Source organism: Bufo gargarizans, chromosome 4, assembly GCF_014858855.1.
Source record: "Bufo gargarizans isolate SCDJY-AF-19 chromosome 4, ASM1485885v1, whole genome shotgun sequence".
In the NCBI taxonomy this organism is placed as follows: domain Eukaryota; kingdom Metazoa; phylum Chordata; class Amphibia; order Anura; family Bufonidae; genus Bufo; species Bufo gargarizans.
In genome coordinates this window covers 409,723,890-409,740,686 of record NC_058083.1, presented here as the reverse complement: position 1 = coordinate 409,740,686, position 16,797 = coordinate 409,723,890, and the positions used below count along the sequence as shown (strand labels likewise).

The following is a 16,797-nucleotide window of genomic DNA, read 5'->3' as shown; positions in this document are numbered from 1 at the left end:
CTTAGGCCAGTCTCTGGCTTAAATGATAGTAAATCCTGTGGGCCGGGGAGGCCATGAACTCCTGTTATGTCCCAAAAGTTTGCTCGCCACTTAGCAGCGAGAAACTCGATAAGTAGCAAATTATAGTACACATATGGCATGCACCATTATTTGCAACTTTTTAATACCATTTTTTCAGTTTAATAACTTTTTATTAACATATTAAAAACCATTCAATTACAAATGCCAAACAGTAAAATAATCATCTATCCATAGAAAAATATATGAAAGAATCATCCTGTGGAAAATCATCATCAGGAGGTAGACAATAGCGGTTCATAAAGAAGAAAGACAAGAGGTAGAATAATAGAAGTGACAAGAAAAGGGGGAAAGAGAATTAAAAAGAGAGAGGGGGAATACGGAAAAGGGAGGGGGGGGGGGAAACCTTAGAGGCTGGGTTTGACTAATTGAAAAAGGTATTTAAGGGAGAGTCTTGGAACTTAAATCAATCCTGCTAAAGAGTAAAAAATCGAACGGGATCACAGTGAGCTTTTGCAGAAACGTATTCCATCCAACATATGTGTAGCATCTACTGATACCATTCTAGCTAGGTGGGGACATGTGCCGTTGCCAATGTCTAAGTTTCACCAATCTAGCTTTAGTGATGCAGAATGGCAAAATACTTTTCTTTTGCGAAGCAATTGAGCCTGGGAGAATGGAGAGGAGCACCACCTGAGGAGAACTGGCAACCGTCTTCCTGGAGACAGCATGGGATACCTTGAAGACCTTATCCCAAAAAGGCTTACGCTGGGTTCACACCTGAGCGTTCTGAAAGGAGCGCTCTGCATGCGCGATTGTACCGGCGTTTGCAATCGCGCATACAGAGACAAGCGAACGCCCAATGTCGCGCGTTCCCGAAAGTCTATGTACGGGAACGTGCGACAAGACGCCCCAAAGAAGCTCATGTACTTCTTGGGGCGTCGGACGTTTTACAGCGCGATCGTACGCGCTGTAAAACGCCCAGGTGAGAACCATTCCCATAGGGAATCATTGGTTTCTCCTTGTTGAGCGTTTTACAGCGCGTAGGAACGAGCTGTAAAATGCTCAGGTGTGAACCCAGCCTTAATGAAGCTGCAACTCCACTAAACATGTAGCAATGTACCCCTTCCCCTACCACATCTCTATGTAACGGAACCAGGTACCTTTACCTTCGAGATAAAATCTTATAATTATTTTCCTGGGCATGACAGGCCATTGAAAGTTTATTTCCTTGTGCTTCGTGTTAGCGAATTGATTTAACCTGAAATAGTGTAAAAAACTAAAAAATTCATACTTATCTCCTACATTTCCTCTCCATGGGCCACCAGCCGCCATCTTGATTGAAAATCTCGGCTGAAATCCCGTGCGTGGTGACATCATCTCACGCCATGCGAGATTTCACGCCAGATCTTTAAGCAAGATGGAGGCGGCCGGCCCATTGTGAGCAAATGGAGGCAGTAAGTTTGATTTAAAAAATTTAATGTTAATTTTACACTATTTTTACACTCAAATGCCTCTATCGTGTATGATTGCGGCATCTGAGGGGTACTATGACGGGGGGTTGATGCTATCGCAGATCCCTGTCATTGCACCAGCTACTTACATAAAAATGTGCTTCGTGACAAAGTAATTTGTCACAAAGCTAATTTTTTTGTAAAATTCGTCGAATCAGCCAAATCAAACTTTTAATTCGCTCATATCTAATGCCAATCTCTAGATTCTATGGTATTGCCCATGTCCCATTCCCATACCAAAATTAAACAAGGAGGGTCTGTATGATAACCTGCAAGTAGGTTCAGATAAAGGAGAGAGATGGTGTGTGTTTGTGCAGTGGACAATTAAAATTGTTTTTCCATCTTAGATGGGGAAGAACTAAAAAACGAATGCTCCTCCCAATGCCGAGATAAATGATTTCAGTTGGTCATATTTTAGCCAAAATATGCGCAATGGGGTTGTAAAAAAATAAAAGTGGACTGTTTCTCCTGGAACATATACCTTTTAGTGTCAATAAGTCCCAAAGTTTAAGTGTTTGCGTCGGCAGGGTGCTTTGCCTAGTCCATTAAGGTCTATAGTCAAGATGGATCCAAGAAGTCCGCTTAAGAGGAAGAAAATAGAAGACCTGCTCTAACTGCACCCACTGTTTGCTCGCCCCATGATAATGCTAGTCCAGAAGTCTAGTCAATATATCCACCATGTGGTATAGTTTAAAATCTAGTCTCACAACCCCTAGGGACTTGTGCCTAACAAGAGAGGAAATGCCAATCATTGGTCTAAGATGTCCCCAGATAAAACAGATCGTTGCTGTTTTTTTAAATTTTGGGGGGGGGGAAAGAGAGCAAAGAAACAGGAACGGCCTGTAATATGTATAATAGCTTAGGCAATATGTCCACTTTGAGCACGTTGATGTGTCCAAACCAGGACATCCCCTACTTATTAAATTAGTAAAGGTCTCTCAATATTTGATCTAATAAGGTCTGATTTACCACTTAGTCAATGTAAAAGCCTTAATAAATCTCCCCCTTTGTTTTTATGCCAATATTTTTGTATGTATGAAAATAAAATTGCAGCACTAACTTTCATGATATCCCACTTTTCATACTAAAAATTAAATAAAGCCTACAACGTTACAGAATGAATGCACTTACTACACAATGCAACAAAAGTCATCTTAAAGGAAACCTGTCACCAGGAGCTGGGGACATGGGCTGCTAGATGGAGATGAGTCAAGCGGAAAGGAGCCCAGCGCCGCCCCGTGTCCTCCGAATCTTCTCCTTGCTGGCTGACGTCACAGAGCTGGAGCGCCGAAGTCTCGCTCCAGCTCTGTGACGTCAGCCAGCAAGGAGGAGATTCGGAGGACACGGTGCTGGGCTCCTTTCCACTTGATTCATCTCCGGATACAGGACTCATATCAGGTCATTTGCATATCAATCAAAACAGTTTTTTAACACAATAAAAGCGCAGAGAGCTATGGGACCTGGGTACTGCAGATGTGCTAGCGGCCATCTAGCAGCCCATGTCCCCAGCTCTATGCGCAAAATCCTGGTGACAGGTTTCCTTTAAGTGTCCTTTTTTGTGCCAACTTTCCAGACACTATAAAGGCTTATTTACTGTGGTCACTGATTGCCTTTAAATGAACATTTCAATTTAGCAGATAGCATGCTGGTTGTAAGCACTCACGAAAAAAACGCTGAGGATTTCTACATTGTACGTTTGTTTGATTGGAACAAAGTGAGAAATGTTTTACATTTGGCAGATCCATCTCTCAGTGCACTTAGTACATACCCCCTTTCATCATCCCTACTTCATAGCATTTGCGAAGTCGACAGGCTTGACAGCTCTTTCTTCTGTTCTTGTCGATAGTGCACTGATTGGTTGCGGGACACATGTAGTCATTATGGCCTGCAAAAAAAAAAAAAAAGAGGTCTTTCTTTCAAAGGGTTTGTTTTGATGACACTAACAGACATGTTTAAAACAAAATTATAGGAACAAAGGTTAATAGTATAAACCGTATCTTTATCACTACACACAGGAAAAAAATAACACATTATCACGTAAATTCTCAAAATATATATTTTTTTAAATAAATAAAATAAAAAAAATAAGAAAAATCTAAGTTCAAATCACCCCCCAAATAAACATCATGGGCAATGCTGCATGCGAAAATGCTGGTAATATTAAAATATAACAATATTAATACAATACAGCGTATGACATAACAATTTTTTTGTCACTTCAACTCTCCCCAAAAAAAATTATAAAAAGGATCGAAAAAGTCACACACACTTCAATGTGGCATCACTGAAAAGTACAGATCATTCCACAATAAATGAACCCTCAATTAGTACGCATAACTGCAAAAAAGGTTTTTCATTTTTTTTTCAGTAATGAAACTCAAGAAAAATTACTACTTTTGTTATTTTACATCATTGTAAGGTTTTGTTGTGGTTGGATAACTCCTTTAAGCTTCAGAATGAGTATTGCAGAAAGTGTATACACATAGTTCCAGCTATTTTGCTTGTATTAGTTTAAAGGGGTTGTCCGGGTTTAGAGCTGAACCCGGACATATCCTGTCTTCATCCAGGCAGCCCCTCTGGGATGAGCATCGGATAATTTGATGCTCAAATGCTCTCCCTGTAATATGCTCTGATGCAATACAGTGCAAGGCAAGGGCTTTTTTGTTTATAAGCTTACACTGCTAGGCGGAGGCTTCCGCCTAGCAGTGTCCCCGGTGACATCACCAGCACCGATGGGCGGACTTTAGTGCTGACGTAGCCATTTTACACGCTATGGAAGCACTAAAGCCCACCCATTAGTGCCAGTGATGTCACAGGGAGCACTATTAGGGCAAGAGATAGCATAGGAGCATAAAATAATTTTTGCAACATTTGTGTGATACATAGGGCTATTTATTTATATATTTTCAAAAAAATCTCTAAATGCAGTGACACTCGCGTCTTATCTTATCCACACTCCTATCTGTGTTAGTTCAGAGGGGGATGTGTGGCCGCTGCTGGGTATTGATGAGAGGTCTGCTGTTCTGACCCCAGAATGATGTGCTTACAAGTAGGGAAACTCTGAATCATAAATTAAAGAGGGAATACCCACGCTGGTGAGATAATAAGAATAGTCAGTAAAAAAAAGTGTTAATAAAAGAAGGTAATCAGTCCGTTTGATGGTGCTCATAAATTGTCCATAGTTGTTTTCTTTATTTACCTGTCCGGACAGAGGGTAGTAGGTGGATCGTAGGTAGAAATATCTTCTTATCTCCTCCGCTTGGCTGCAGTTCAGGTCCGGTGTGTAAATTACTTCTTGCTCTAACCTTCAAGCGTGGCGTCGCTCCAGCTGGCAGCAGACGCTCGCGCAAGGGAGCTACAGGTCTGTTGCTAGGTAACCTCAGCTAGTGACGTCACAGCCCTTGCTACGGATGCTGTAGAGGGACAAAAAAGTCTCCAAAGAGTTTCTGAGCCTAACGGGCTCCTTCGTCAGGGATTGTGTCCCCTTACTAACTTTAGGTATTTATAGGCATCCAGTTTCTATGGCAACTCCTGTTTGTTAGGTCAATCTACTTTGTGTGATCTTCTTTTGGATTTTAACCCCTGCATGCTAGGTTCCTAAGGGAGGGAATGAAGTTATTTAAATTAGGCTTAGTGGGGATACTGTTATGCATAGTTTGTTAAGCACCCTTGGTCAACCTTTTTCATTTGGAAATATTATGTGTGCTTCATTGCTGTTTTTTCATATATTCATCCTGGAAAGCAAATAGTTACATTTCCTGGTTTAGACCATTTAGTGCAAGGCTATTGAGTCTGAAAATCCATTTTGTTTCACTGTGGGACATTTGTTTGATATAGTCGCCCCACTTTTGTTCATGATCACTTTCTCTTTAACCTCTTCCCATCTCGCTAACGCTGAAAGGCGTGATTGCGGCAGCGCTCCCAGGTCACACTAACGCCGATTCGGCGTCATCTCGCGTGAGACGAGATTTCCTGTGAACACGCGCTCACAGGAGCTCGCGTTCACAGGATCGCGCAGTTCACAAGTTCATCTGTAGCCTGCCGGCTGTGATCATTGGCTGACAGGCTGTGGATTTTTGAAATGATCAATCAAAGAGGTATGTCAGACACTATTTTGAAAATAGCATCTGATATACCTGCTACCTGCTCCTCTGGTGGTCCCTTTTGCTTGGATCGACCACCAGAGGACACAGGCAGCTCTGTAAGTAGCACCAATCACCACACATACACATTACACATTACCCCTGTCACTTATTAACCCCTTATTTAGCACCTGATCACCCATATTAGACTCCCTGATCACCCCCCTGTCACCCCCTGTCATTGATCACCTCCTGTAAGGGTCCCTCATCACCGCCAGATAATTAGCTACTTGCTAGGTAGTTAGCGCCCAGCCCACCGCACCGCACCGCAGTCACTGATTAGTCGCTGATTAGCGTCATCGCTGTTGCTAATCAGCACTAGTACTATATAGTATCTGTAAGTGATCAAGACTGATCGCTACGCCACACAGTTTATTACCGCCAATCCGGAAAGCTTCTATGCCCAGCCTTATCGGTGGAAACCAGTCACAGTTTCTGAGTAAATTTTTTTTTATCCTCAGCATGGGTCTAACTTAAAAAAATGTATTGCGGTCATATTGGTCTAAAGACCCAATACATTACATGCCCATGTTCTCTGCTGCAATGTCCAGGGCATGTTTTGAGGTCATCATGTGCTTTATGCATTTTGCTGACAATAACACCTGTCATCCAAGAGGCCACCTTGCTTATGACCGGCTCCACAAAATTCGGCCCCTCATAGACCATTTGTCATCCAGATTTGCAGATGCGTATACCCCTAATCAAAACATCTGCATAGACGAGTCCCTAGTACATTTTACTGGGCGCCTTGGCATCAAACAGTACATCCCCAGCAAGCGCGCCCAGTATTGGGTCAAACTGTATAAGCTCTGTGAAAGGGCCACAGGCTATACATATAGTTTTAGGGTCTATGAGGGAAAAGACTCAAAACTGGAGCCAGTTGGATGTCCTGACTACCTGGGGAGCAGTGGCAAGATTGTCTGGGACTTGGTGTCACCCTTACTCCACAATGCCCATGCCCCTCAGGGAATACCTTGGGGTGTCTTCTTTACAAAATGGGGTCACTTGTGGGGTATTTATACTGCCCTGGCATTTCAGGGGCCCTTAAGCGTAAGAAGTAGTTTTAAATCCAAATGCGTAAAAAATGCCCTGTTAAATCCTCAAGATACTCGATGGAATTTGGGCCCCTTTGTGCACCTAGGCTGCAGAAGTGTCACACATGTGGTATTGCCGTACTCAGGAGAAGTAGGGCAATGTGTTTTGGGGTGTCTTTTTACATACACCCATGCTGGGTGAGAGAAATATCTCTGTCAAATGACAACTTTGTAAAAAAATAAAAAAAGGGAAAAGTTGTCTTTTAGAGAGATATTTCTCTCACCCAGCATGGGTATATGTAAAAAGACACCCCAAAACACATTGCCCTACTTCTCCTGAGTACGGTGATACCAAATGTGTGACACTTTTTTGCAGCCAAGATGCGCAAAGGGGCCCAAATTCCAATGAGTACTTTCAGGATTTCACAGGGCATTTTTACACATTTGGATTCCAAACTTCTTCTCACGCTTTAGGGCCCCTAAAATGCCAGGGCAGTATAAATACCCCACATGTGACCCCATTTTGGAAAGAAGACACCCCAAGGTATTCCGTGAGGGGTATGGTGAGTTCATGTAAAATTTTATTTTTTGGCACAAGTTAGTGGAATATGAGACTTTGTAAGGAAAAAGAAATAAATAAGTAATCTTCTGCTAACTTGTGGCAAAAAAAAAATATTCTAGGAACTCGCCATGCCCCTCACGGAGTACCTTGGGGTGTCTTATTTTCAAAATGGGGTCACTTGTGGGGTATTTATACTGCCCTGGCATTTTAGGGGCCTTTAAGCGTGAGAAGTAGTTTGGAATCCAAATGCGTAAAAAATGCCCTGTGAAATCCTCAAGATACTCATTGGAATTTGGGCCCCTTTGTGCACCTAGGCTGCAAAAAAGTGTCACACATGTGGTATCGCCGTACTCAAGAGAAGCAAGGCAATGTGTTTTGGGGTGTATTTTTTTTTATATTAAATATTTTTATTTTCATTTTCAGCATATAAAAATACAAGAAAACACAAAGGATAGACAGTAAAAATACAAAAATATGCACAAACGTATGTTACATGATTATCGTTAATAACATCGGAATTCTATCCTTATCTTGTTTCATTTCACATTAAAAAAAAAATATAACGAAACAGTATAACCCCCCCTCCCCTCCCCCCCTCGGTTGTCTTGGGAGTTTCTATAGAAAAAATTGATTTCATGATCTCAAATCGGGGATTTCAGTCGTCCTTCATTCATTTATTTATTAATTCTGCATTTTAAACTGTTCATTCCTTACTCCTTTTCCCCTCTCTTTTCTCCTGTCCGTTTGCATTCCCTATTTTTATTCTATCTTACAGGCATATTAATATCTCTGCACCCTCTCACATAGGTTCCTCCACTCTTCAATATTTGGTGGTCTGTCCGCCCCCCACTCTCTAGCCACTGAAACCCGCGCCAGCATTAATCCTTTTTCCCATTTCACTTTTTCTGTCCATGCCAATTTTTCTAATATGTTCAAGCACCGCTATCGAGATCTCCAGTGGCGCAGTGCACCCAGTTGCTCTGGTAAGCTCCTGAAATACCTGGGTCCAATAAACCTGCATAGGAGGACAATACCAGATCAAATGGATAAAATCTGCATTGTCCGTTCTGCACTTCCAGCATCCAGAGTCCTTTGTTTTAAACATCCTGCTCAACACCCAGGGAGTTATATAAGTTTGGTGGAGAATAAAAAACTGCGTCAGCCGGAAATTGCTCGATATAGTGCTCCTTTTTATACTTTTACAAATACATCTCCAATCTAAAGTATTCGACTCCACTTCTAGTGCCCATTTACTTTCACTTTTAAATTTGGTCACACTCCCTAGCCCCCTCTTGATTTTTTATATATCTGTGAAATTGATATTTTAGTCCCGTTACTGTGATAGCAGAATTCTGCAAATTCTGAGTGTTTAGTGGTTAAATATTCTTTATTCTCAGTTGAGTCAAATGCGTGCTTTAATCGGAAATATCTAAACCGTGTAAGAGCGTCTAGGTCTATACTAAGCCCCATTTCCTCTAGTGTCTTGAGCTTTCCTTTCACCTCTATCTGTGAGATAAACTTAATACCATTTTTTTCCCAAAATACATAATCATCTAACTTCTGAAACTCACCTAGATTTATATTTCCCCAAATAGGGGTAATCCTTAGTGAATGATTTATACCCAGTAATTTTTTAACATTAACCCATATTAAGTGCATCATATTACTAATTGGGCACTTCCTGCCCTTTATTTTTATGATCCCAGTTTCTAGGACACTAACAATATTATATTGGAGACCTTCAAACTCGCCCACCAGGAAACGACGCAGTCTGTCATCCTCCATCATTAACCACTGAAGCTGGGATGCATAATAGTAGCCTCGAAAGCAGGGGACAGACAAACCACCATCTTCTTCATCTAACCCCAAATATTTTTGTTTCAACCTAACCCTTTTTCTCCCCCATATAAGATCATTTATCAATCCTTCCAATGCATAAAAAAAATGGTCCCCTATCCACACAGGGCAGGAGGAGATGACATAAAGAATCTGCGGTAACAGGACCATCTTAGTAATGGCAATTCGATCAGCCTGTCGAATCAGTAATTTTTGCCAGGTGCTTATTTTATTTTTAACTCTTTTAAGCAGAGGGTAAATATTAAATTCTATATACTCCTGGATCCTCAAGCTAATTTTTATTCCGAGATATTCAAATGAATCTGTGGGTTTCAGTATTTTGACATTTATATCCTTTCGCGTTATTTCATATCCGATTGGGAGCAACACCGATTTTGTCCAATTCACCCTGAAGCCAGAGATTTGACCAAATTGGTTTACTATCCCGATCAGGTATGGCACCGTTGACACCCCCCCTTCTAAAAAGAACAGGATGTCATCCGCGTATAGACATTTTATCTGATGCACCCCTTCCCCAAACCCCCTGATTTTATCATCTGCTCAAACCTTGCACGCCAGCGGTTCGACGAATAAAGCAAACAATAATGGGGAGAGTGGGCACCCCTGCCTGGTTCCCCTTTGCAATGTTACCGACTCTGATATCACACCATTGAATTTTATCCTCACTTTCGAGTGACGGTAAAGCAATTGTACCCATCTGGTGAATTTTTCCCCCAAGTTCAATTCATACATTATTTTCCAGAGGTATGCCCACTCCACCCTGTCAAACGCTTTTTCCGCTTCCAAAGACAGGATGGAGTGGGCACCCTCCCTGCTCATCTGGATATTTAGCAGGGCCCGTCAAATATTTGTTTGGGAGTTCACCCCTGTCCATTGATTCATTGAGGACCTGCAAGAAGACTGGGAGAATAACCTCTCCGTATCTTCTATATATCTTTAAGGGGAGACCATCCAACCCGGGGCTAGAGTTGCCCTGTATAGATTTCAAAGTATCCCGTAGTTCCTCCAGTTTAATAGGACCATTCAACAATTCCCTATCCTCCTCGGAGAGTCTAGGGAGCGGTACACCCTCCAGAAAGAGTCTCATGTCGCCCCCCCCCCCCCCCACTCCCTCTGAGGAGTAGAGGTCCTTAAAGTATTTAACAAATTCCTGCTCAATTTCTCCCTGGTTGGATGTCATCCCCCCATCTCTCCTCTCAACACTCTTAATTCTGCTGCCCCCCTTTTGATTCTGTATAAGTGTGGACAACAGTCTCCCTGGTTTCCCAGACTCCCTAAAATACCGTGCCCCCTCAAAAAACACTTTTTGTTGTGCTTCATCCGCCAGGTAATTTTTTTATGAGCTTTTTGCATCTTCTAACTGACCCGTCATTTCAGGGAGGTTATTTACCAGGTGTTCTTCTTCTATTTCCTTTATTTTGTCTCCCAGCTCTCTCTCCTTTTTGGCAAACTCACACTTTAGCCCCTTAATTTTGCTAACAAGGATACCACGTAGGTATGCTTTAAATGCATCCCATACGTACCCTATTTGCGTGGATCCTAGATTAATTTGCCAATACTCCTCTATATCTGCACTGATGCCTTGCTCCTTATTAATTAAGTTCAGCCAGTGCGGATTCAGGCGAAACTCCCAGCTTTTTAGCCTAGAGTTTGTTTTAAATGTTAAGCTAATAGGGGAGTGATCTGAGATACTATTGGCCTCATACCTCATACTTAATATCTGATCTATCAATTCCGGGCTAGCTAGTGCCATATCTATTCTTGACATTATTTTACTTCCACGGCTAAAACATGAAAACACTCTTATATCATATTTATCATTTGAGATCGCTGAGTATCTATCTAAATTACTGTTCATAACATTGTTGAAGTCACCCATTATTAAGTTTGGAGTCTGCAAACTCCACCAATCGATGGATAACATATAAGGAGAATGGCGGGGGTATATAAACAAAAGCTAAAATGCAAACTATACCATTCCACTGGCAATAAAGGAATACATATCTACCCCTATCGTCTATCTTCTGATCAAGTGGGAGGTAGTCTACTTTATGATGGATATATACGCTGACTCGACATGAGTAGGTAGATAAACATGAATGGTACATAGCCCATTTCTTCATAAATAAGTTGGTCTTATCCTTTGTATTATGTGTCTCCATTAATCCCACTATTGCCGGGAGATGTCTAGTAACAATTAGTAACAATATCAAAGACCATAACCCTCTTGACCCTATCTCCTAGTCCACGTCCATTCCATGTCATGATCCTACTCATGTGGGCCTCCCACCTGCTTTTTCATATTCTTCATCCCTACTAGACCCCCCAAGACATCCTTTCCAACCATTACCCAACCTCCTCCCCCTACCCCTACCCTTCTCCCCCTCCCTTTCCCCCCAACTGGTCGGTAGAAATCACACATTTCCCCCACCTCTTACACTCTGCCCATTCCCTCCCCTTCCCCTTCCCCTCCCCTCTCGTGCAATCCGGTACCAATCATATTCCTATTCCCTTGGCGTCCAACCACTCCACTGTTTCCTCTGGAGAGCCGAAAAAACTAACCTGATCACGATATATTACACGCAACTTAGTGGGATATATCAGGGAATATTGTATCTGGGCGGCAGCTAGCCTCTTCTTCACTTCTCTGAACTCACGTCTTTTTGCCTGTGTTGCTCTAAAGTAATCTGGATATATCTCTATATTATTTCCATTAAACTCTATTGTCTGCATTTTCCTTTTGGTTCTCATTATTGCATCTCTATCCTTAGAACTTAGTATTTTAGCTAGAATTTCCCTAGGCGGGCCCCCTTTTGGGGGAGGTCTCCCAGGGATCCTATGGGCTCTGTCAACTGCGAACCATTGGGACAGAACCTATTTTTTGAAGCTGTCCTGTAACCACTGCTGGATAAACCCCATTATAGCCTCTCCGTCCACTCCCTCTGGGAATCCCACTAATCTGATATTTGATCTGCGGGACATATCCTCCATTGTGGTGATTCTCTCTAAAAGGATTTTTTTTTCCCCCCATCTATGTCTTCTACTCTTTTTTTTATTCCTTCCAAATCCCTTTTCATTCCTCCAGAGGATATCTGCAGATCTTTAACCTTTCCCTAACTTTATTCATCTCCTCCTTGATAAGAGAGAGATCCACCTGTGCTGATGCGATCTTCAAAGTCAATTCCTCCAAACTGTGGTTAGACTGTTGTACTGACCCCAAGATTTCCACCAGTTTCTTATCCACTGAATTTATTCTTTCCTCCATACCCTCTCTGCTACCTGTCCTCTTGTCCACCCTACCACATTCTTCTGTCGCCTGTAATTCACCACCCTCCCTCTGGCTTTCCTTGTTTCCCCGTAACGCACTCTTGATTTTTGGGGGAGACTTAAGGTATTTCTCTAAGCCGGTTATTGTGCTATTACCCTTTCCTCCACCCGGCAAGAAGGTGCCAACAGACTTTATTATATTCTTTTGGAGGCATATCTGCAGCCGCAAAAAAAGGGGAGAGGGTGCACACAGAAAAGGGGAACGACACACTGAGGGGGGAAAGGCCAAAAATCACCGGGGTAAATAGAGTAGAGAGCAGCAGATCAATAGATCTTGTATACTAATCCAGACCAGGCTTCCCCATTTACCAGGCCAACCTTATATTCAGCAAATAAGCCATATAGGAAGAAAAAAAAAAAACTGTTCATGTCCCGTTCTTTTGAATCCCAGGCTTCTCAATCCGCCATTCTTTTGGTTCTTTCAATCACCGGACCCGAGGAAACAAGTAAGTTTTTTCACTCCAGCATTAAAGATCACTATCCAGAAACACTGATGTCCTCATATGTGCTCATATAAAGGAAACAAGAGAGAAATATTGGCAATAACCCCACTCTTGATTTCCCTTACTTTGGGGCCGTTTCAATTTATTTAGGGTAGTCAAGTACACCTCAGTTCATATTGAGAGTCCAAGATGTTCCTGCGGTGCTGCCTGTTGTTTAAACCTCCTCTTCTCCACCTCACCCCGTCAGCAGCTTTAAACAACACTGAGCCCAACACCAGTCATGCACACCAAGCAAGGCCCGCTTCTTACTACAGCTTCAAACCCCTAGGTGGATGTTTGCAGTTTTCGGCACCTCTGCACATAGCAGCAATGATCAATTTACCCGTTCACCGATGCACTCAGGCAGAGGAGAAAAACAGTAGAGAGGTACCTGTCCTTTTGTCCGCCACCTGGCAGGGTCTCCGCTCGTCCGCTGCTTCAGACTTCTAGTTGAGGGGGAGCAGCACCGCTCCTCATACCATTACGTAGTGGGGGAAGCCGCGAGCTCACGCTGTGTGCAGTGTATGCTGCCTCAGTACCGCTGCCGTAGGTCACTCACAACCGCTCCTTTCCGTCTGGAACCGCAGACATCTCATTCCACGAGGCGCAGCTCCAGGGCGTCCAAGGCTCCAGGGCGTCTCGGCAAGCCATCAGCGGAGAGCAGCCCTAACTCCGATACCAAGGCCCGTGGTGCACGAGGAGAGGGGTGGGAGGAAGCGCAGCACGCCCACGTTTTCACGTCATGCCGCTACGCCACTAGGACCATTGGGGTGTATTTTTACATATACCCATGCTGGGTGAGAGAAATATCTCTGTCAAATGACAACTTTGTATAAAAAAAATTGAAAAGTTGTCTTTTAGAGAGATATTTCTCTCACCCAGCATTGGTATATGTAAAAATACACCCCAAAACACATTGCCCTACTTCTCCTAATTACGGCGATACCACATGTGTGACACTTTTTTGCAGCCAAGATGCGCAAAGGGGCCCAAATTCCAATGAGTACATTTGGATTCCAAACTCCTTCTCACGCTTTAGGGCCCCTAAAATGCAAGGGCAGTATAAATACCCCACATGTGACCCCATTTTGGAAAGAAGACACCCCAAGGCATTCCATGAGGGGTATGGTGAGTTCATGTAAAATTGTATTTTTTGTCACAAGTTAGTGGAATATGAAACTTTGTAAGAAAAGAAAAAAAAAGAAAACATAATCATTTTCCACTATCTTGTGACAAAAAATAAAAACTTCCATGAACTCACTATGCCCATCAGCGAATACCTTAGGGTGTCTACTTTCAGAAATGGGGTCATTTGTGGGGTGTTTCTACTGTCTGGGCATTGTAGAACCTCAGGAAACATGACAGGTGCTCAGAAAATCAAAGCTGCTTCAAAATGCGGAAATTCACATTTTTGTACCATAGTTTGCGTAAACCAATAAATATACACTTATTGCATTATTTATCAAAGATATGTAGAACAATACATTTAGAGAAAAATTTATATATAAATGTAGTTTTATTTGAAAAATTTTACAACAGAAAGTGAAAAATGTCATTTTTTTGCCAAAATTTCAGTCAATTTTGATTAATAACAAAAAAGTTAAAATGTCAGCAGCAATGAAATACCACCAAATGAAAGCTCTATTAGTGAGAAGAAAAGGAGGTAAAATTAATTTGGGTGCCAAGTTGCATGACTGAGCAATAAACCATTAAACCTGTGGAGTGCCGATTTGTAAAAAAGGGCCTGGTCACTAGGCGGGTATAAACCTGTGGTCCTTAAGTGGTTAAAACGGGATCCTTTAAATCTCCCTGCATGATGTTGTGAGTAGTGGCGTGACAATGGGTGGCCGTCAAATTTTTTATTTATATTTCGGATATGTTCCTTAATTCTGGTTTTCAGCCAGTTTTTGACAATTTGCACACATTTTACATGGAAAGAAGCCTTTCTTGAAGACATCCTTAATGATGTCTTAGTTTATTAAATTTTTACTGTAGGGGCTATAAGGTTTGATTAATTAGGGGCCCGCCTAAATATAAAGGTGGGGTATGTGGTAATGTTGTCACCAATTGTTTTATCCTGCTTTAAGATATCCCAATGCTTCTTTATAATCCCCTTAAAGGAACGGGAACTCTCACTGTATCTAGTGATTATAGGGACCTTGATGGTGTCAAAGTTCTTAGTGTCAGCTGCCCTGTTTGTATATGCTCCTTTCTCCTTTTTGTCAGTTTTCTTACTTGTTCAACAACTGGTTGCAGATGTTTAATCTGATATCCTTTCTTGTTAAATTTTTTGTTTAGTAGATCAGTTTCTTCATTAAATGTGTTACGTGGGTGCAGTTTGTGTGGGCTCTGATGTACTGGCTCCACGGAATGTTTGTCAGCCATGTTGGTAGAAGGCAACTGTCCAGAGGGATGAAACTGTTGGAGTCCGTGGGTTTATGGAATGTTTTTATCTGTGTCTGTCCATTTTTTATAAATATGGTTAGATCCGGGAAATTAATTTGTTGTTTATCCCGACCAGAGGTAAAAGTCATTTTTATTCAATTTATCTAAAAACTCAATCACTAGTGTTTCCCCTCCTTTCCATATAAAAACAATGTCATCAATAAAACACTTTCAGATGACCATACTCGCATCGATCCCCAGTCGCGGGTGTATGATTAGCTCCTCCCACAGGCCCATATAGAGGTTAGCAAAGCTTGGTGCGAATTTGGTCCCCATCGCGTTCCCCCATGTCAGTAGGAAAAAGTCATTTCCGTATTTAAAATAAAAGTGATACAAACCCTGATAAAATTGATTTGTTCTTCCGACTTTGTATCTTTCCTTATAAAATGTTCTCCCTTTTTTTATTTTCGATGATGGTATAGAGGGAGGTTACGGCCAAGGTTCCCAGCATGTATCCGTCCTGCCATTCTACCTCCTTCAGTATTAATAAAATGTGTTTAGTATCCCTAATGTATGCTGGCAAGTCTTGTACATGTTTCTGTAATAAAACATCAACATATTTTGATAGGTTGGAGGTAAGACTGTGTATTCCTGAAATTATAGGTCTTACTGGAGGATTGATTATAATTTTTATGGACCTTTGATAAGTAATAAAACATAGGTATTTTAGGGTTTTTCTTGTTTATGTATGAAGCATCTTCTGTTGAAACGATCCCCATCCCTTTCCTTTTTTTGACCAAGCTATTGATTTTTTTTTTTGTATAGTGTAGTTGGCGGGGAGTTTCTTGTATGTTTTATGATCCATGAGAGGCTGCAAGGATGATCCTTATCTAGGATCACAATCCCCCCTCCCTTGTCCGCTGGTCTGATAACAATGTTGTTGTTATCCTGCAAATTTTTGATTGCTATTTTCTCTCTGTTTGATAGGTTGTGTGGGCCTCTTCTCCTATTGGGGTTGATTTTATGTAGATCCCTTATAACAAGGGTCTGAAAGGTCTTGAAGGAATCTGAGTATTCCCCGATAGGATTAAAGTTAGATTTTCGCTTCAGTCCGGTATGGAGATAGGTGACCACATCTTCTTGTTTTGGTGTCTTGGTGGTTTCCCTTGTTCTATTAATAGGGTCACTAGTCTCAATGTTGGGGCAATTTTCATTTAATGTAGTGTTTAGTTGTTCGGGTTTATTTACCCTGTGCTTTTTCATAAAGTATTTCTTGATGCCTAGGTTGTGGAGGACTTTTTTTTATGCTTAGTTGAAAATACCCTATCCTCGTGTTTTTGTTTTTGTGGCTTTATTGGTTAGTCCCATGCCTCTTTTTCCTCTTTTAATTTTTTTCTTGTAGATTTTCTTGCCTGGAAAAAATCCCTATTAACAGTTTTTCTTTTTATGTTATTTTTTTTGTGTTAGTGGGTTGTT

General features: G+C 41.7%; 1 protein-coding gene across 2 annotated transcripts in view; it reads right to left on the bottom strand.

Annotated features, from left to right (window-relative positions):
* Positions 1–16,797, bottom strand: part of ESR1 (estrogen receptor 1) — a 704,728-nt gene that overhangs the window by 180,954 nt on the left and 506,977 nt on the right. For both annotated transcript variants that reach the window (XM_044291598.1, XM_044291597.1), the window contains exon 4: positions 3,301–3,417. In XM_044291598.1, the coding sequence (XP_044147533.1) occupies positions 3,301–3,417 (117 nt within the window). The remainder of the gene's footprint in view (positions 1–3,300; positions 3,418–16,797) is intronic.